This window comes from Melospiza melodia, chromosome Z, assembly GCF_035770615.1.
Source record: "Melospiza melodia melodia isolate bMelMel2 chromosome Z, bMelMel2.pri, whole genome shotgun sequence".
In the NCBI taxonomy this organism is placed as follows: domain Eukaryota; kingdom Metazoa; phylum Chordata; class Aves; order Passeriformes; family Passerellidae; genus Melospiza; species Melospiza melodia.
This window is the reverse complement of record NC_086226.1, coordinates 37,873,089-37,894,534: the sequence shown is the minus strand read 5'-3', so window position 1 is coordinate 37,894,534 and position 21,446 is coordinate 37,873,089. Positions and strand designations below refer to the sequence as shown.

Genomic DNA, 21,446 nt, shown 5'->3' with positions numbered 1-21,446 from the left:
ATTTGGGGCTGAATAATTTGGACATTGCTTTGGGATCAGTGATTAAAGAAGTCATTAGCGTGACACACAAGGTTACAGTAACAGTGTGGATTTATTATGCTGTAAAAAGCATGACCTGGACTCTTTTTGCAGTAGCATATGGAAACTTGGAACAAAAATTCAAGTGGTTATAGTAACATCTACTCTGGTGTGCAAAAACTCTGGACATGGGAAAATATAGGAAAACGGGGAACAAAACTGTCTGAGAAAACTGCTTTTTACATATCCTGATTTGAGTATTTCAGAAAATTTTCTAGATGACCATCATTTTTTCACCTCATTGCCGATGTGTCTCCTCTGTTTACCAATGAGGCGAGGTTGAGAAAGACTCTAAAGAAGTCCCTGCCAATTTTTCTACACTGGTATTTCTGTTTGATTGGTCAGAAGCCATCTTAAAACTCAATACTTAAACATTCTTGCTCTTATTCACTTCCTCTTGCTGTGTCTTGGCACAAGTTTAGGCAACATCATATCTCAATCTGTAACGAAAAGAAGTGACAGGAAACTACAATAGCTGCTGAACACTTCCCCCACTGCATTTCTTCAGGTTTATGTACTTTTTTTCTTTTTAATAACTTTAAAGGATTGACTTATGTATGTGAACCTGTATGTTGGCGTGATTTGTAAAGCGTTGTCCTGAAACTGTTTCATTTATCCGTGCTGTGCAGAATGCAATGTTGAGCTGTTCTGATGGATATTCAGTAAGCTGACTTGGGTGTCAGAGCAGTAAGAAGAAGCCAGGTCAACTAGGAAGCACTTTCAAACATTGCTATCACAGCTACAGCACCTCTAATTCTCAGCAATCCTTGCTTAAAACTAGTTGTGATGTCTCTGCTCCTAATTAATTGTTGAAGAGAAAGGCATTCTTAAGAAGTGACAGCAACAAGATATTTAATTTCCCTTACATGTGGTCAGTGATGAATCCGAAGTTGTTTTAATCTTGTAAGTTGGCTGCAAGAAAGGAACTATACTGCCTTGACCCAGAAACAGTTAGCTTATCTAAATCTTGAAGTTAAATGAAACTTAGAACCATGGAATATGCTGATTTGGAAAGGACCCACAAGGCTCATTGAGTCCAGCTCTTGGCCTTGCACAGGACAACTCCAAGAATCACCCTCTGTGCCTGAAAGCTTTGTCCAAACACTCCCTGAACTCTAACAAATTTAGTTTCATGACCATTTCCCTATGGAACATGCTGCAGTGCCTAAAAACTCTGTGGATGAAGAGCCTTTTCATAACATCCAACCTAAACCTCCCCCAAGTGGGCTTCAGGCCATTCCCTCAGGTCCTGTCACCAGTCACCACAGAGAGAAGATCACTGTCTGTCCCTCATGATGAAGTTCTGACTTCAGCCACTCCTCATGCAGCTTCTACTAATTAGCCAAGGCTTGGTCTTGGTGTGTCTTGGGTCACAAGACCTGTCAGTGAGAAACTCCCAAAGAAATCTGTGTCTGGGCTTGTATAATACTAGACTGTAAAATGAGAGAAGTCTGCGTCAGCTACACATAGAAATTAGGGGTTGGGAGGTTACAGCTGGAAATGCAGTACAAGCTGCTAGAGCGTACAGGTCCTGAGTTCACTTGAGAGTAGGAATTGTACCTGCTATTCATCCCTCTTTGCTCAAGCTGCAGAAAGCCTGTCCCCTCTGCAGTCAGATTGATCCAGCTGATGTATTAATCTTTCTTCTGAGTCAGAAAAGTCAAAAATCACAAACCTGATTCTGATTGTCAGGCTGGGATATGGAGGCATTGTTGAACACTTTTGGCATAGCAAAGCTAATTAGGAAAGTATAGATGAATCTGTCTCAGAGTAACTGTTCCACTACACTTCAGGATGTGGTGTCTAGTGAATTTGCCTAATCTTGGAAAATACTAAAATTTAAAACAATGTTTCTAAGCATTGTTCTTTTTCTCCACAGTATAAATAAAACCATATAACATTGGGTTGTACTTCAGATTTCTTAAATGCTCACAGAGCCATAGTGGTTAAGTGCCTCGTTACAAACAATGTTATCTTTAGGAAAAGCAACATTTTGATAGTTCAGCAAAATTGAACTCAATCACTTCTGAAAGTATAACAGACAATAATTTCTGAATGGATTTTTTCACTCCAGATAGTATGACAGGCAGAGCTCATATATTTAATTTTTACCTGCTTTATAAAAGATATTCAAAACACCACAATATAATGTCAGCTTACTTTATCAACAGTGACTGTTCATTACTCAAATTGTGTTTCTCCTGGTATATACTATTTATACATTTGCTTCTTTGCTGAAGATTTAGAGGCACCAACTCTCTTGAAGAAAGTGCATTTTGGACATGATTTATACATACTTTGACAACTTTTATCTATAGCCTAAAGGACACCTTTACTAAGTTGGAAATTTGACATTGTTGTTCAAAAGAATTGTTGAGAATATTATTGAATTCCAAATGAGTGTTTTATTACTTTCGTGTGTTCCCATCATACACACTATCCCAATGCTACTTACTTAGGTTATTGAATATTTAACACTCAATAAAGCTCCTTTGCTGTGAATTTAATTATATTTTTCATTGCTAATATTTCTATGTAATAACATATGGCTCATACTGTTGCTTCAATCTATAATAAACAGTAAGAAAAAACTATCTTTGGTGCCTGTCTAGTGGTTCAGATTTAATACAGTAAATCTGTAACTTAAGTTTTGTTCAGAAACTGAGCAAAAATGTACTGTTTCTTGTAGCATATTACATGTAATGTGCCAAAGGATTTATGTAAAATAGTGAAGAATGGGCTTCCTATAACTGTTTCATTGAGAGGAATGGGATTTTGATCTTCTATGAGAATTTCTGCCAGGCTGACTTGCAGAGAAAAAATGCCCAGAATTCAGCTTACCTTTAGTAATGCCTTTATTATTTTAATGGTTAATGAGATGTCTTTCAATTCCTTATAAAGCATTCTGTGTAGAACTAGTGACATGCTTTTATGGTAAACTTGCTATTCATGTGTAAAAAAGACAGGATAAGCTACTTTACCTCAAGGGCAGGCAAAGGAGGAACTGGTAGTGTGAGGGAGGGGGAGGAATTTGCTATTGGACAGAATCAAGAGCACATTTCTCATATGGATTAACGCAGATCTGCCAGCCAATGTGGGAGCAAGCTGAATCAATGATGTGCTCGTTCCCTGCCACTTTCTGCTCTCAAGTGCTGCTGAGAAGCAGAACACACAGCAGCCCATCAGCTCTGCTCAGGTCTCTAATGTGAACAGCACATACAGAGAATTAGGAAGTAATGCCATCGAATTTCTCACTCATGAATAGCAATGAAGATCTTGAGTTTAGTAATTAGAAAATGTGAGTAGTTTAATTCTCTTAATTTTATGCATATTAATGGCACTATTTCCTACTGCACAATTTGCTGTATTGTCATCTGTGTTTATGTTTTGGGACTTTCACCCTTTCTCTGAAGGCGCATTCTTGTTGGTTCAGTCAGCACCAGTGGCTCCTGTATAATGGTTGCTGGATAATTTTTACCTAGAAGTTCAACTTCCAATTTCTGTCCAACTTTGCTGAGTTCCATGGGAACATATGCGAAAGCTAGACTCTGCTGAGCTCCATAGCTGAAACATCCAGATGTGGTATTGCCAATTACCTGAAAAAAACCAGAACCAATTGTATTTATTTTCAAGATGCAGTGGATTTTCTGAAGAAAAAACAAAACCAAAATAACAACAACAATGAAAAAAAACCTAACCAAAACAGAAAAACCCAACCAACTAACCAAACAAAAAAAACACCAAACTCCAGCCAAGAACCCAAACAACTAGATATCTCACATTTTGGTTTATACACTTCAGACATCATGCAAATTTCAAGTGTGTCATGCAGTTCATAATATTCTCAACAGAGAGTAACACCACCTGAAACCGGGAAGTTTTTGCTTCTTAAAAAAATACCCTGTTCTTATTATGTTCAATTAAGTTTTCACTGGAACATATACAATACACATGCATATGTTTATTATCTATAATAATTTAACTGCTAGTGAGTATTTCAACACAATATGTGCTGAAGTGTGGAGTCCCAAACTTTGCTGCTTAATTTCTTTTGAGTAGCAAAAGTGTTTTCTTAAAACAGCAGTGAACTTGCAGAAGAAGAGAATGGATGACAGTACATTAGTCTGTTCCAACCCTAGTTTCAGTGACTTGACAGCATTTCACATCTTCTCGTAGGTATTTAGTCTTTACTTCTTGCTTGAAGATTAGTGTGTTTATCATAGCTTCAAATTGTTCTGTGCCAGTAAAATAGAAATAATGCATTCACACTTGAAACACAGAGATTCTGTTCACGGAGAAATAAGACTGATTTTTTGCAACATAAACCATAGTCCTTGCCTTGCCATTGTGCCACACGCTTTCATTTCCCTCTGGATCAACATTATCTGTTTCCAGCAAGAGATATACCAGTCGTCGTTTGAGCCCCTTTTCTTTAATCTGCTTCAGTGCTTGCTTTCCTGTAAAGTCTGCTGCCTGAAAAAATACAAGATAATGATAATATATGTTTATTTGGGTTCTCCAATATTTAAATGTATCTCAATGTGTTTGGCCATCACATGAGTATTCTGTATGAAATATAGATGAAATCAAATCTTTAGCAGACAGTATATCTTGTATCTTGGTATTTTTATACTGGTACATTATATCTTGGTAACTTTATTCTGTGTTTTCATTTTCCTAGATCTCAGCCTTTAATATCCATAATTCCAATGTATTGGAAACATATACATAGTGAGCTGTGGTAAAGACTAACTGCCCAGTTAAGGCTGTAAATCAGAAGACTGTACGTCAGTTCAGTGTCTGTGAGAAGTGAATTCCAATACCCAGATCCTAAAGTCAGGGCCTTGCTCTATCAACACGCTTCCTTTTGAAGCCATCATCAATTTATGACAGTAACCTGCCAGTATTCCACTTTGATGTCTCTGCCAGGCTGCACAGCTGGTAGTTTACTCCCTATCCTTGTTTTAAGGTAGGTACATTTTGTTTCCGTATCTACTGTTATATGGGATAATGCAGCATCTTTTGTAAAGAACACTGCTATTGTCTGGAGTCCCCTTTTTCAGTCTGCTTAGAAAGGTACAAGCAGTTTCTCATATTTCCAGAAGAAGACTGCACAAATGAGTGACTAGTGTGGGGGTAGTCATTGGCAAGTTTCAGAACCCTCAAGGGTATATAGGACAGTATTTACTGTATCTGATAACATTGAGCTTATTCTATCACAGGAACATTTAGGTAGGAAGGGGCCTCTAAGCTCATTGAGTGCAATCTTTCACCAATGACTGCCTTGTTAACTACAGCACAGCAGAAAGTGTCATGTCCAGTTGTTTCTTGAACATCTCCAGGGATGGTGACTCTACTCCCTGGACAGGCCTTCCCGATGCTTAACAACTCTTTCCATTAAGAAATTCTTCATGATGTCCATTTTTTCTCCTATGGCATAGATCAGACAGAATAAATGAATTGTATTTAAACTAAAATGCAAATACACACAAGCCTCCCCAGGGGCAGAAATATAACAGCAGTTACAAAGTCCACTAGCTTTCAAGCCTTTGCTTCACTTGCAGTGAAAGTCATTTTAAGGCAGTTGATCTCAGGTCTGAAGAAGGAATTATATTAATTTGATGAATGTTTAAGGGAAAATAAATACTATTTCCGGTAATGTACTTTAATTTCAGTAGAGAATTATTGCACTGTCAGAATTACAAGCAACATGTATGTGGAATAGATATTACACAGTTAGTTCAGTCTTCTTTTATTTCTTGAGGTCCATATAAATCCATGTGTATGCTCAGAAGAAATTATTTCAGTGAAGAGTTTTTGCACTATGAAAGGCTAGGATTTGTAAGCACTTGTGAAAAAAAGCTTATGAACCAGTTAAGGAGCAGTTAGTCTGAAAATCAAGGTGACTCAGCAGGGGATAAAGCAGATACTGCACATAAAGATCAGAACTGACACCCTTTGGGGTAAAAAAGCATGAAATACAGTTCAGATCAGAAAAAATACTGTGAGGATTCATTTTGGAATATAATGTCGAGATGCAACTGCAAAATATAAACCAAAGATCTAACACCAGAGAATAACCAGCTACTGGTAGCTCCATCTCACTTTTCTGCTACAGGGTAGGTGCAACTGTAGGAAACACCTACAATTAGAAATGCAAATAAGACTGTATACCATAGCATGGCTCACAGACTAAAATGCTTTGCATAGCAAAGAGAAATACCAAGAAGTAAATATTCTACAGGGATACTCAGCATTTAATCAATTCCTTCCTATTCATGCTAATGTAATATCAGGTATTTAGTCACATGGAATGTAACTGTGGAACTAAATGTAAGTATTCAAATGCAATGTTATATCCCCTAGGTATACCACTAGAACAAGCAGCTAGCAGGCTTTAGAATCTACCTAAGCATGGATCATTTTTTGCCTATTGCTTGCAGATATAAAATTAAATCCTTTCCCAATTCATTTTAACTTGGCCAAGCTTTTGGCCACCTGGAATAAACCACTACATAGCTATTATGCTACTTGAAGATGCACATGGAGGATTTAATGTAAAGGGCTTGTTCTTTGCCATTTTCTGTTCATTGAAGGTTAAGAATATTCCAGTCTCTTTAGAACGATAGCTTGGAAGAATAACCAAGATGTAACGTAGAATTCAAACTCTACAAAATACACACCTCTCATATATACACACACACTGCAAAAACTGTGTGTATCTACATGTATAAATACATAAACAAATGCATACATTCTTGAAGACTATATGAACATGCACAAAAATGTTTGTGTGAAAATACATGTGCATATATAATGCACAACTGCCAGTCTATATGCACTTTTAAATATTCAAAGCGCCTTCTTAAATTCCAACTATAGGAATCCAACTATTTCAGTTTACTTCTTTTACAGTTCTTGAGTACCCATGGCAATTTCACATTAAAGTATTCCCACCATTATTTATTTTTTCTATTTAAGTGTATATGTCATAGGATTTTTCATTCCGATCAAAACAGAATTTGGAAGCTGATGTGTTCAACCTCAGTCTGGCTATTTTTGGTAAAAAATGCTTCCTCTTTCTAGGAGAAAAATAGTCAGTTTTCATACTGCTTCTATTTGCTTTATCTCGTCATGCAAAATATAATGCAAAAAAAAAAAAAGAATTACCAGTATAATCCTATAAATGAATATAAAATCTCCCAAAACCAACAAAACAGAAGAAAAATAAACAAATGAAAACACTGAACAATTCCAGCCTTGAACAAATATCAAATTTAAAGCTGCTCTTTGCTGTCAGAGTTTAAAAAAATTATATCATGTGTAGGAGCAATGCAAAATCTTTGTACTAAATGAAGTTAAGACAGTCCTAAAAATCCATAAAACAGAAAAGACTTTCTATTACTATGGCACAAATTCCCAAAGCATTAAGCTTTGGCAGATGTAATGGTTTTAACATAAAATAAAAACACTTCTTAGACACCAAAGATAAAGACAATATCTACTGTTTAACTTCATTCAATTTGAGTGCAGTTCACCAGATAAAAAGATGGGCTTTTCCTCTTAATTTGTGTGTTAGATAAGTTTTAGATAAAATTAGAATGAAAAATCATATCACAAAGACAAATCAGCCATATTTTTAAATAGCACATAACTAAAGGGATACCACTGATTAGTTCATCTATTAACACACTGTATATTTGCCATACTTTTCTTATCAGGCTTTTACTTTGTGTTAGTTGCCATGTGTTTGATAGCACAAGATAAACCCACTGTCTTCTAGAAAGATTTCACAAGACCATAACCAAGGTGATTTTTTTATGCACAGTGAGGTACCTTGAGGAGTTTAACTTACTGTGTTTCAAATGCACCTGGCTTTCAATGGCACCCCAATCCTAATTCTAATTCTCTGCAAAAACCTTTTCCGGTTTAAGGGACACAAAGGAATAGAAATTATCTATAAGCCTTTCAAAAACTTTTTTTTCCATGTTTCTCAGTCTGTGCAGTTTATCAGAATTAAGTTGAAGTGTCTAAAAAGAAATATGCTATATCTGTTACTTGCAGCAAAGATATACAACTGTCTCAACAAGGAACTGCTGTAATTTATTCAGAATACCATTTAGCACTGTGGGCATAGAGCCAAATTATTAGCACAGAGTGACCCAACAGAATAAGGCAGCACCAACAGCTGCTGTCATCTATTATAACCATAATGTTACAACACTCTGGAGGTAGCCTCTATACAGGATTATGAAATTTTTTATAACTAGATGCTCTTTAATTATTTCAGGGTAACACTCCAAATGATATCTGCCTCACCAGCCTGATAAATGAAGACAATTTTTCTTCTCAGAGAGCAAATATTTGACAAGTTTCTTATTCTGTAGCGAATCAAAGCTACAACTTACACCACACAAAAAATTTTAAGGGAGGTGGTCATTCTGTATGTTATGGCACCTGCACCCGTGCATCTTTCACTCAATCCACCTAAGCTCTTCTTGTATGCAGTCAGCTCTAGGAAGTTGATACAACAGAAATAACTGATGAATTATTTTGGCTAAAAATCCCTATCTAAGTGCTGCTTATTTCTCTACATGGCCAAAGAAACACACCTAGGGAGTCACCTAGGTGTGCATTTTATACAGATAACAAAATCTCTGCAGATTCTTTCTAACATGTTTCCTAATCTGTATAAATTTATGGAATAAGTTCTCTGTTTTCTGACCCTCTGGACACCAAAAGATGTAATGATAGAATACAGTTCTACTCACTCTTGAAATTCAATTTGAAAGGGGACAGGACTTAGGTGGAAAAGTACACTCAGCAGATTACAGACATAATAAATGGGGATTGAAAGGAGGAGGAGGGGAAAGAAGTACCATGCCCCATCTCAGATTTCCTATGCATCACTCCTTTTTCCTGTCCCCCGGCTCCATAGCCCTTCTTCAGTAAAGCCTCTGCTCTTTTTTTTTTTTTTTTTTCTTCCTCCTCTTCCCTTTCTTGTGTGGAGTAAAGCTGGCACGGAACACAATCCTATTCCAGGTTATGGAGTGAAGTCAGTGACCACTATTATAGTCATTCTTCTCAGAACAAAAGGGATGCAAGCTGGAAAAGTGAAGCAAGGGTAGACAATGGCAATCAGGGGGACCTGCAAGAATTCTTGGAGCTCGGGCTGTTCCACACCAGAACCATGGGAACACAAGCTGGACAGAAACAACTGAGGGGCAGTTTTGGTAAATGGCCAGGAGAAAAACAAATTACTAGAAAGAGGAGGCAATAAAACTGTAAATCTAAGCCTGCTATCGAAGAAATAAAAGAGTGGAGGCATATCCTTAGAATAGCTCATCCTTGTTTCCTAAAAGATAACATCTTATATATTGTTATGTTGGAGGGTAGGACAATACTCCAAGACTGAAACTTATCATTCACTTCCCAATATGAAGCTGAAGGGAGTGACAAAACTTCTTTCATAATGCATACCAAAGCAATTGAATACTCATATGTCTAACAGATGTAATAGTAAAAATCACAAAATGTCTAAGTGAGAAAAAGAGGTAGCACTTGTAACCTGAGAGATGCGCTAGAATAGTCATAAGTAAAAACAAGAGATTCTGGATATAGAAAATCTGGAAAGAAGTTTGGAATTAAGAACAAAAAACCTGCCTCAGTAAATAAAGAGGGCTGAGGCAAAGAAACAATGCCTCGGGAAACAGTAGTTTCTTCTAGTGGAAACAGACGAAATATGAGTTAAGCACTCAGATCCTGACTTACAAGAGCACACTAGAGAGAGTTCCTAAGTGTTTCCTTAATCTACTGAACTTCTTTCCCAAGCTCTGCAGCGAGCGCGACCAGGAGATGGCAGTCTTGGATACAGCAAAAATACAAGCACAAACACACCAACAGCCAACTGCGGACTTGGAACTCAGAAAAATCCTTCTGACAGAATTAATTTCCGTGAGCTAGTATGAAAGTTTTTCACTCTAGCATCAAGCTTCATAGGATTTTCTGATCTATTACAGTCAGTAGAAAAATAAGACTATTTAAGCATTCAGAGGTGATATCATTGAGTACTCAAAAATCTGAGCAAGTGCAAATGTATGGAACAGTATTCTTGGATGCAGACCAAAAAGAATTGCAGATTGTCTTCCTTAAAGATATTCTGTGTATTTCCTGGCACAGTGAATAACATTAGGACTCTACTAAATATTTTGTAGCAGAGTGCTTATTAATGAGATGAGGCTATCTAACAACTAATTAACTAACTTACTAAATGTAATTGAACAGCCAAAAGAAAGACAACAGGTGTTGAAAAAACCCTAAACCATTGACAGAATTTTGTTGCAAAATTGTGAAAGCATTTTATACTCTAAATTATAAATTTATTAGGTTATTGTCCCTCCACTTTAGTTAAATTGCAGCCCGTCCTGCTCATCTGTGCAAGGAAGCAACTAACACTAACATTAGTGAAACAGGGATTATCAAGCAGACTCTAGAGGAAACCACCTAGAACAAGGCCTCAGAGTTACTGACAAAATCAAAGCTGCCAAAAAACACTGTGGAAATGGGTTTATTTATTGCCAGGTTATAATTTAATACCCTGTGAGATATTAAAGGAAGTCAGCTTCAGCTTTGAAGAGTTTTTCCTATTATTCCTGACAAAAAAATTACTAGCCTGTCTGTATATGAAGGTGATGAACACTAAACTTTCTAAACACAGAGACCATCAGGATTTTGTGAGGAATTTACATCTCTTCATATATATTGCCCATATATATGAATGTCCTTTTGTAGAAATTAAAATTATTTTTGATCATATTACCTTCACTGGCATCTGGCTCTTCATCATTTTAATCTGTTTAGAAACTGTTTTCATTTTGCATGACACACCATTCAAGATTTGCTTATGCTGAAGTATTTTCGCAACAGTTTTGTGAGTATTTCAGTTGCTTGTTGCACAGTAAGAAGCACTCTAGTTTTTAACCGAACAGTCTTTTGGTTCTGATTTACACAGAAATCAGCACTTTCCCCAGCTGGGGGCACATGCTTAAAGGAATAATCTTTGTGAGGCGCTGAACAGGCCAAAATGTCAACAAGAAGTATTTAATTATCTGTTGCTTGTAATTTTTATCTCATTTACCCTTTTTTGAGGGGAATGTTTCTGCAACAAAAGAAACAGGTACAAAATAGTGTTTGGCTTGTGTTGACTCACAGCTGCCTGTAAAGAATGGTGAGGTCTCTGCTATGCCAAATGTGCAACAAAACCAGAGGCATGGAACTGGGACTCAAACTGCCAAGAAGCAGAGTAAATAATCTTACACTGCATTTCATGCTACAGTGTCAGAGTGCTTCCAATAGCTGAATTAGCTCAGGTACCTCTGAATTGTCAACATATAGTCACAACTGCCCTCATTTAAGTCAATAAAAAAACATTGATTATTTCCTTTTTCGCATTAGTTCAGCAAAACTGGCAGATGTTTCAGGCTGACACACTGCATTTCTGTGGGACATTCATTCATGCCCATTTATCTGCAATGTGAGTAGCTGCTCTGGAGAACTTCTCCAACCCTGCATTTCAACCATGCAGAGTCTGCAGAGCAACTAAAGAATCAAGTGCTTCTTGCACATTAATGCCTGCCTATAATCCACATGGGTATCTTGGCAAGCAACAGCTTTCCAACAGCTTTCCCTGCTTATGGCTGCTTTCCTACTCAAACTAAAGGAAAGGGAAAAAAAAAAAAAAAAGAAAACATACAGATGTATCAAAAGAAAGTGGAAAGAAAAACAAGTAAAAGTCATATTTTTTTATTGCCTTCCTTTCAATTCTACTAATCTCTCCTCTAGATGGAAAGGCCTTGATTTGTAAATGCAACTTAATCCTAAACAATTCTGTATTTCCCTTGCACGTGTCACTTCCTCAGATTAAGGCAAAATTATACTACCCAATGGAGAGAGCTGTAACTCTCTGTAACATGTAGGAACTGCCATTTACATCCTTGGGAACACCCTGCCTCAATCCTGCATAGGTTTAAGAACTTTACCTTCTACAGACAGGTTCAACAGTGAGAGGAAAAACATCTTCCTGGGCTTGTTCTGTTATGTTCAGTGAAATTGTTTCATAAATATAAAAGCATCCTTTTATGTTTAACATTCTTTCCTGTGCAAAGTTTAAGATTTGTTTTTATTTAGAGGTGTAACTTAAAGTTTGGGATTCTTCTTATCAGTTCTACAGCACCTCCATATAAAAGGGCAAAAATATCAAGGACTATTTATTATCTATTTATTGCATTTTCAGGTATAAAGAGAGCATAAATAATATCAGCTTGTTGCTATAAGACATTGCGTCATTGTGACGATTAAATGTTTTGCAAACATTTTCTCTTCTTAAAAGAAGAAAAATATATACTTTATATTATATACTGTATTTGTATTTATATACTGTAATTTTTTAACGTTAATTTACAAATTAATTGAAGCAATAGATTAAGTCAGAAATAGCCCATCATTTAGGACACCTCACTTGCAATCTCTAGGACCAGATTTTTCATGTTAGAAACTTCAAATCCATTGTGGAGGCAACTAATGTTTGAGTTGATAGCAGCAGATGGCTTTAGATCTGCAGAGAATGTGATTTCACCAGATTTTGAGGAAAAGTCCTCTATTTGACAGAGTTAAGACATTTAGTTTGTGATTCATTTGGACCAGGAAAGAGAATTACAAGCTTTTTTTTTTTTGTATCTATTAGACTAAAACAGAATTTTAATTGCTAAAATATTGATACAAAAAAAGTGAGGTTGCTAATTAGAGGAGATCGAACAACATATTTACTTTTTACTGCACAGTTAAATTCAACTAGCTTAATTCTCTAACCTTCAAATCAGGTGAAAACAAGTTATGAGCAGAGGACGCCTTCAGAAATTCCATGAGCAACTAGTTATTCTTTTAACCAGTGTACTAATTTATCTAATATTTAACTTACTGTTGTCAGTTGTCCCTAGCAGTTCTAAAAAATGTACTTTTTTCAGTAATTGTTGTAGCAGAGTGGTAGCCAGGGAGAAAAATTCTAGAGATACCTGCTTCAACAAGAATGAATAGGTAGAATATTATCACAATATGAACAGGCTTGTTCAACTTCTGTGTGTGTATATATATATATATGTATGTGTCTCTGTGTGTGTGTGCAAGCACACTCTATATAGTTACAAAAGTGCATGACTAAAATTCTCCTCTGAAAATAAATCACAAAGAGTTATTTTTCATGTAGATAACATTTAGCATTTACAAATTTCTGATCTAATGTATAATTTTGACAGCAAGGAACATGGGGAAGATTTTTTAAACAAGTTGCTACTTGTAAAGTAATTATAATTATAGTCATTGATTTAGTAAATGTATTTTATTTTCCAGCCAATGGCATTTTGCATGTTCCAACACCTAAGGAATAATCATGGACATAATAGAACACTTTGAAAATAGTAAGACATACCTTGTTTAGCTTTACAAAATACTCCAGTCCAGCTTCTAAGGGATTAGTGTCACAGTTCATCTGTTAAAAGATATAAATTCACCATCCATACATTACAGACCATCATAGCTTTTGGATTGGGCATTTTTCATTCTATACATCCTTCTATTTACTCCTGTGCCAAAGTCTTCCACACTGTGCATGCACAGCTTCTGTCGGAGTACACTGCAAGCTTCCAGCATGGGATTCAGATAAGGTATCAATTAACACACACAATATGATATATAGATGTGTAAACCAGTCATCTAAGTTTCCATATGCAAAGTAAACACTTTTCAGAAAGAAACAGGATTTTCCATCAAAGCAGAATGCAACCTCAGAAAACTGAGTAACTGAGGTATGCACACCATTTGCAACACAGCAGAGTGGCTTAGCCAGAGAGGGAAATAAAACACAAAACCGGCTTCAGTCACCACCTTCCCATTAGGTGTAGGGGGAATAATTTCTTAGGAAGCTCTTGAAGAAAGAATGAAAATAACTAGCACAGGGCAAACCAAAAGGACCCCTAAATTCCCACAATTTCAACCTCTTGAGTTCTTTCATTTCCAAAGGAAAAATTTAAGGTGAAATGAAATTATACTGATTTACCCCAAATTCTCTAGGCCTTTTGAGTAGCTCTTTATTATAAGTGAGCAAATTCTGCAGGAACAAGGTAATGGGAAACAAAAAAGTTCCAAATACATTATGAAGCAAAAAAAAATTTGCTTCTCATAACATAGTTGTTAGAGAAATAAAACATGTTGAGCACCTGTCAGCCAAACCTTTGATTTTAAAATGCTAGAGCTCAGCAAAACCATCATAATTATGTTATACACCAGAGGAAAACCACCCATGAATCAAAATAAGTGTTTCTTTGCCAGCAGTGCAATGGAGTATACCCATTGTTTTTATTTAGAAAATCACCAGTAAGAAAGCAGCTTTTCCTGCTTGAGGAAAATTTTCTTCTCATGCTAAACAGAGAAAATGGTACAAATAACAGCTGTGCTAACTATGACTAAAAACTGCATAGTCATAACAAAATTAAAAAATAAAACTAAAAATCCCCACCAACACAATACCTCTCACCCCACCAAAATAAAAACCAAAAACCCAAACCAAACTAAGCCATACCAACAAAAAAAAAACCCAAAACAAAACAAAAAACAAACAAAAAAATAAAAAAAAAAAAAAAAAAAAAAAAAAAAACCACAAAAACCACAAAAAAAACCTCCCAAACTTCCAGAAAGAATAATGAAGAAGTTATACTTCCTGACCTCTGCTCCCCAGGCTCGAAAACCCTTTTCCAGCCTCAAAGCATTTAGAGCATATGTTCCAAAGTCATCAATTCCCTCTTTTTGCCCAGCTTCCATGATTGCACTGTAAAGAGGTACAGAATCTTCTTTTCTATGGTAGAGCTCCCAGCCCAATTCTCCTGTTACACAAAAAAAATTACTATTTTAATCATCTCAGCTAAATTATCCTAATAAATACACTCTTGTCCTCAGTCAAAAGTAAGGATCAATGAAGTTAGTGTTAAATCACACTCTAGGGTCAGTTCTATCATATAGCAAGTCTAATTCCCAGCAAAAACTACCAGGATTTGTGCCCTACAGTGGTACTATTATTCGAATGTGAACTGTTAACTGAAAACTGTGGGTAAAAAAACTATCAAAATAACTGATAAGGAAAGGTCACGTAACCAAGTCGCAAGGATAAATAAAGGACATTTATGAACAGATGATGACTTGGCAAGTGAACAGCAAATGTAACTGAGTGTAAATAAGAATGAGTGTATTTAGCATATTTAGCACAACAGAAAGAGAATATGAATTGCAAGTATTTCAGCTGCTTCAGAATGCTCTCAATTCAGTCTATTACACTCAAAATTGATGTAAAAAGTAAAAAAAGTAACTCAGAAAGCCAAATATTAAGCACTACAGCACTACATTTTCAAGGCACATTACAAACACTAATATGCGGTAATCCAAAAACAGTTCTTGACGTTGTTTTGCAGCAAATACCAAAGAGGTTATCAGAACTGGCCTTTTGTTCTGCAAAATAAATATTTACACTACATGGTATTTCTAGAGAAAAAGGTCTTGGAAAACTCAGCACAGACCCTGACCATATCCTATTTGAAAATCAATGTACCATGATGCCTCCCACACTTACGTGTAAGACGCAGCAAACCTACTTCTCATGTATACATGAGAAGACTTAGTTTTCAATATAATTTTAGTGACATTTATTATTTTATTCATTGTCTCTTTCCTTAAGTGTATGTTTTTTCCATTGCTTACCTGTGTAAGATATCCTAATGGCAGTAACAGCGATATTGGAAAGTTTCAGATGTCTACACTGGAGAAATTTAAATGAAGCATCACTTAGGTCTTCATTTGTCAACTTCTGGAGGACCTGTCGTGCATATGGACCTGCTACACTAAGTACTCCCATCTCATCTGTCATGTTTTCTATTTCAACCTTGTATCCACCTTTTGTTATTTTGTCTTCTATCCATCTGCATATAAAACATAACACTGATGTTACACTTCCTATGAAAAAAACTGAATTTTATAAGATTTTACTAGGCATTATTTTTTGTTAGTGTTCATTTCCCCAGCAGCTCCCAGTTCCCGACTCTCAAAACCAACCAAATATGTGCTACATTAGATAGACAAATCCATTGTTGATGTCAAACAGAGTTTTGTGGTGAGACACATAGGAACACAGGGATCTAAGATAGAGCCAGGAAAGAACAGCATTTAAACGGGTTAGAACAGTGTTTTCAAGATAAGAGAAACAAGTGATCTCCTACAATGACAACAGATTTGGGCTTGGATCCAGTATGTGTTAGTAAAATGTTAACATACAGGAAGAGTAAGGAATAAACACTTTGAACATAAGAAATCTCTAAATAAATATCTGTGACAACAGAAATGTACAAGCAGGTTTGTTGCTTCCTGAATAGAGTATTCAAAGTATTGGCAGGAAATTCAACTAGGATTTAATAAAAACAACAGCTGTGAATTATCTTTCAGGAAGCTCAGACAATAAATAAAATGGGTATATTTAAAAATCTTATGGAATACTAAATTTTTAAGCAGTATTGTAGGATTTCAGGCCTAGGCATGTAACAAACACGACTGCAGAAAATCTGTAGAATTAAATACATTAGATCTGGCTCTGCCATTTGGTTTCTGAATGTGCCAGTGCTCCTACTGATTCCTGTGGGGCTGTTTTGAAACAGTACACTATTCTTTGCCTGTTAGGGCAGTGAATTCCTGTCTTTAATGTGTTGATTCATTTTGATTGACTGACTTAACAGTAACATCCAGTAAGAGCACTAGAAATATCAATTCCAATGCTCATCTATGAGAGGTAATTTAGTGAAGTCATCCTGCTCTTTTCTTTTCTTTTCTTTTCTTTTCTTTTCTTTTCTTTTCTTTTCTTTTCTTTTCTTTTCTTTTCTTTTCTTTTCTTTTCTTTTCTTTTCTTTTCTCTTTTCTTTTCTTTTCTTTTCTTTTCTTTTCTTTTCTTTTCTTTCTTTCTTTTCTTTTCTTTTCTTTTTCTTTTCTTTTCTTTTCTTTTCTTTTTTCTTTCCTCTCCTCTTTTCTCCTCTCCTCTCCTCTCCTCTCCTCTCCTCTCCTCTCCTCTCCTCTCCTCTCCTCTTCCTCTCCTCTCCTCTCCTCTCCTCTCCTCTCCTCTCCTCTCCTCTCCTCTCCTCTCCTCTCCTCTCCTCTCCTCTCCTCTCCTCTCCTCTCCTCTCCTCTCCTCTCCTCTCCTCTCCTCTCCTCTCCTCTCCTCTCCTCTCCTCTCCTCTCCTCTCCTCTCCTCTCCTCTCCTCTCCTCTCCTCTCCTCTCTCTCCTCTTTCTCTCCTTTCTTTTCACTTTGTGAAAAGAGCCCAAAGTAGAAGACACCACCACAGCATCAAGAAGACTGCACTGCCTATCTCTCTGGGCCAGGTCAGTGCCTCTGGGGTCATTCCTGTTAAGAGCCAATTTTCTTTTTTGCGTAACAGAACACACTAGAAAGGAACAGCTATGCTGTGTTACATCATGCAATGCCTAAGACAAACAGGTTCAACAACAAAACAAGAACTACCTCCAATAAAGTATATTACATAACTGTTAGCAAGTTCTCCATCTTTTTACATCAGCAATAATCCAATATCCAACTGCTTATACTTCAGAATTCAAGTCAACCAAGTTTCTAAGAAACTAAAATCAATAAATAAGACGAATACTCGTGAACTTTGTGAAAAATTTGTTGAGTAATAATTGAGAATTTGAAACGCAGTAAAAATTTTTCTGTACTTATGTGACTGTATAGAGCTATGTACTTACTGCATAAAAAAATACACTAACCTCAGATCATGGAGTTCGGACCCTGACCCAGTTACAAGCATGAATTCTTCAGGATACAGTTGAGAGACAGTTAGCTCAGCATAAACTTTTCCTCTTGGTGTTAACATATGGCTTATATTTGTGGAACCCACCTAGAGAGTAAAATTTGTGATTATTAAGATTGCAAAATAAAACCTTTGAATTCTTAAACATTATTAAACATATGGTTATTTATCTTCATTTGGAAAAGGATTTTTGAATGTTTGTTCTGCCATGCCTCAATAGGAGTGGAGAGAGACACAGCTGGCCAATCTCAAGCTTTATAGTAGAAACTTAAGTTTTTCTTTTATAGAAAAAATGGAAATTTTTAAAATAAGTTAAATCAAAACCTTTATAAATATTTTCTAATTATGCATTACACAAGGCATTCTTAAGCTACATTTGTTTCATCCAAATAAAAAATTCTCCATGTAATTAACATTAATATTCTTTTTCAATCTTGTGAATGAGGTTTTAGATCTCAAGGGAATAACATATGCTTTTCCTCTTACTATAAAGAGAGAAACACAGAGCTGGCTTATGCTTTTCTGGCCCTGATTTATGAATGCTTTTCTATTTTTTGTAGCTGCTGACTATGAATCTATATGTCTGCATATTTGAAACAGATTCCATATAGAAACTCAATCCCTAGAGTCAAAATTTCAAGTAACAGTTACTTAGCAGTGACCATAAAACACATACATGTTCATACATATATCATACTCAGAAACAGAAATGTGAATATGCCATAGCTGTTGTGCTGGCCTGGTTCCAGAGGCAGAATTTAATCTCTCTGCTTTAATCATTCTGCTCTCACCAAAACTTGTCAATAACCCAGTCAGCAGCCAGATTCTATACAATGAACCAAGCAAGGAAAAATATATTTCAGATATTAAGATTATTTTTCAGACCTTATTACATCAATTAATTCTACCATAGTTATAGTTAGGTATAGTTATTGGCATATTAGAGGCATACAGTTGAATTTTCAGGACCTGATGCTGGTCACTCTCAATCCAATTGCAATGCAAATATATCTCTGGTAACTCCACTGGATTATTTTATGATGGAGACAAGCATCATGAATGGGGCTAAAAATCAGGCAGCTTAAAAAACAGCTGGATTTTGAAGTGGACGCATAAATTGTACCTTCTGCTTTGCCACCTAACTTTCCCTTAGCATTGCTGATTAAACTCTGTAAAAAACATTTGGTTTGTTCTCACAATTTCTTGTTTAATCTTGATTTCCCTTTACCCCACATTCACATATTCAGCAAGTATTATCCATGCCACTGATGACTCAGTTCCTCTGCCTCTACCCCAAACTAGACTGAAACGTTCAATTCAAATTGTTATGACAAAGTGAATAGAGTAAAAAAACATCACTAGATGAAAATTCAAGTTCTTTTTTCTCCTAGGATATCAATCTTGTGCCTTCCCACTGAGTTGATTTTAACCTTTCAGATGAGCTTATCTATCTTCAAAAACTATAGTCTCAGCATACTTGCTGTTTCCCTGTGTTTTCTCCCTTTGGTGTCTGGAGCAACAAAAACTGACACCTACTGCAAATACTTAATGAAATTCTGTGCTGAAATGACCAACACAGATCATCCTGCAACTGCAGGGTCAATTCAGAAAGGAGCAATCTGCTTGCTGGAGGAGTATCTCTAAAGTTAAAGACACTACATGAGAGTGTTTGACAAAGTAGGAAATAAAAAGGACTCAGGACCACAACCTGATGACCAAGAAAAAGAAATCTGGGTAGTCTGTCACAGCATGCCATTTTTGAGCACAGGATCTATGAACAGCCACACTTGAGAAGAAATGATACATGTGAGGTGAAGTGGAATCTTCTGAGTATTTGCAACCCTGCCTGCACCAGGCAGCCAGGTATGAAGCAAAGTATGAGTAGAGGAAAACAATGGGTTTCATTTGAAAAAAAAAAGACAAAACTTCTCCCTTGGGAACTCATTCAACTGTGGTCAGGCAAGAGCCCCTTCCACTGTTCTGCTCTGCTGCTCAAGCTGCCACCTTAAAGCACAATTTCAGGCAGGCAGCTGCCAAGCTATTCTATTGTAAAAAAATTCCAGGTAGGATTCACTTGAATTTTTCGGAAAAATATTTGAAACACAGGAGGCTATCTGTGGACATAAGGAAATATTTTTTTACTATAAAGTGGCTAAGCACAGGAGCCAGTTGCCCAGTTAACCCAAAAACCATCTGAACATACTCCTAGGCAACGAGCTCCAGGTGATGCTTGTCCAACAGGGGGTTTGACAAGATGATGTCCAGAGGTCCTTTCCAACCTCATCCATTCTGATTCAATGATCTCTGCCTAAAGGTACTTCTATGTGGGGCTAGTCTAGTATAAACTCCATTTGTGTGCTTTTAACTGAGAGCAATACATCTGACACAGAAACTTCTCCAAAGGATCTGTGTATTTGGTATCCAAGAAATATTATTATAATATTATGGTTCATTTTCATATCTGAAACAGAGCTTGTCTAAGTTGTACATTACAACAGTTATCACTGTCCCATTTACCTTCGGAACAACATTTGCAAATAGATGATCAAGCAGTTTAACAGAATCTGTGCCTTTCACTTTAAACTTGCCAAATGGTGACAGGTCAATCACACCAACTTTTTCCATAACCTGTTTGTACTCACGACCTACAGGGTCAAACCAATTTGTGCGCCGAAAACTGGGTCTGAAACACAGCATTTAGACACATAAAACACAATTTAGAAATTTTGTGCTCTTTGCAGCAAAACGTAGTCTTCAGGTTTTTTTCACTTTAATAATCATCCAAAAAAGATTGACTTTCCTAGTTGTAGGTAGCTTACCCAATATTTTCTTTAGTCTAACACAGCTTGATAATTAAAATCCTTTACCAACACAGAAAGATATGGGTTAACATTATATCCACCACTTTGTATAATAAACTGTGAACTGTTCAAATGTTAGAATAAGAAGTGGGCTGTCATGAGTAAATTTACAGCATACTTTGTCAATGAATCATTTATTTAAGTTTGAGGTGTCGAAGGCTTTATTTCTGAACAGCAAAATGTGTCTCTTTATTCCTTTATGAGCCTCATTTAGATTAGACTCCAATATCTCACAGAAGATATTTATTTGCTGGAGATTTCCTGATGCAGGCAGGTTAACTAGGTAAGCAACAATGGGGTGGGGGGGGGGGGGGAAGCAAAGAAGATAGGGCTTCTCCTCTCCAGACACTTACACAGAGAGGAATAAGATTTTTCATGAAAATATTATACTGTGCTGCTGATCAAATATTAAGAGATGGAGAAAAACACACATTGATAATGAACAAGTTGTTTTCCAAGCTCTTCCTTGAGCTTGGTTGCTTTCTGGTATCTCAAGCCTAGAACAGATACAAGATACCTTTATGTGTGTTTTGAAATATCTTCATTATCTGAATAAAATGTATTCTAAACCACGGAGAAAGTAAGAATGGAAATTAA

The 21,446-nt window shown here is 36.3% G+C and overlaps 1 protein-coding gene across 1 annotated transcript in view; it reads right to left on the bottom strand.

Annotated features, from left to right (window-relative positions):
* Positions 1-2,915: 2,915 nt before the first annotated feature.
* The window catches only part of DMGDH (dimethylglycine dehydrogenase), a 39,425-nt gene continuing 20,894 nt past the window's right edge, over positions 2,916-21,446 (bottom strand). Inside the window, exons 10-16 of the mRNA XM_063180488.1 lie at positions 20,506-20,671; positions 17,945-18,075; positions 15,880-16,097; positions 14,854-15,011; positions 13,562-13,621; positions 4,417-4,551; positions 2,916-3,674 (exon numbers count right to left, since the gene is read on the bottom strand). Coding sequence (XP_063036558.1) covers positions 3,459-3,674; positions 4,417-4,551; positions 13,562-13,621; positions 14,854-15,011; positions 15,880-16,097; positions 17,945-18,075; positions 20,506-20,671 — 1,084 coding nt within the window. The 3' untranslated portion in view covers positions 2,916-3,458. The remainder of the gene's footprint in view (positions 3,675-4,416; positions 4,552-13,561; positions 13,622-14,853; positions 15,012-15,879; positions 16,098-17,944; positions 18,076-20,505; positions 20,672-21,446) is intronic.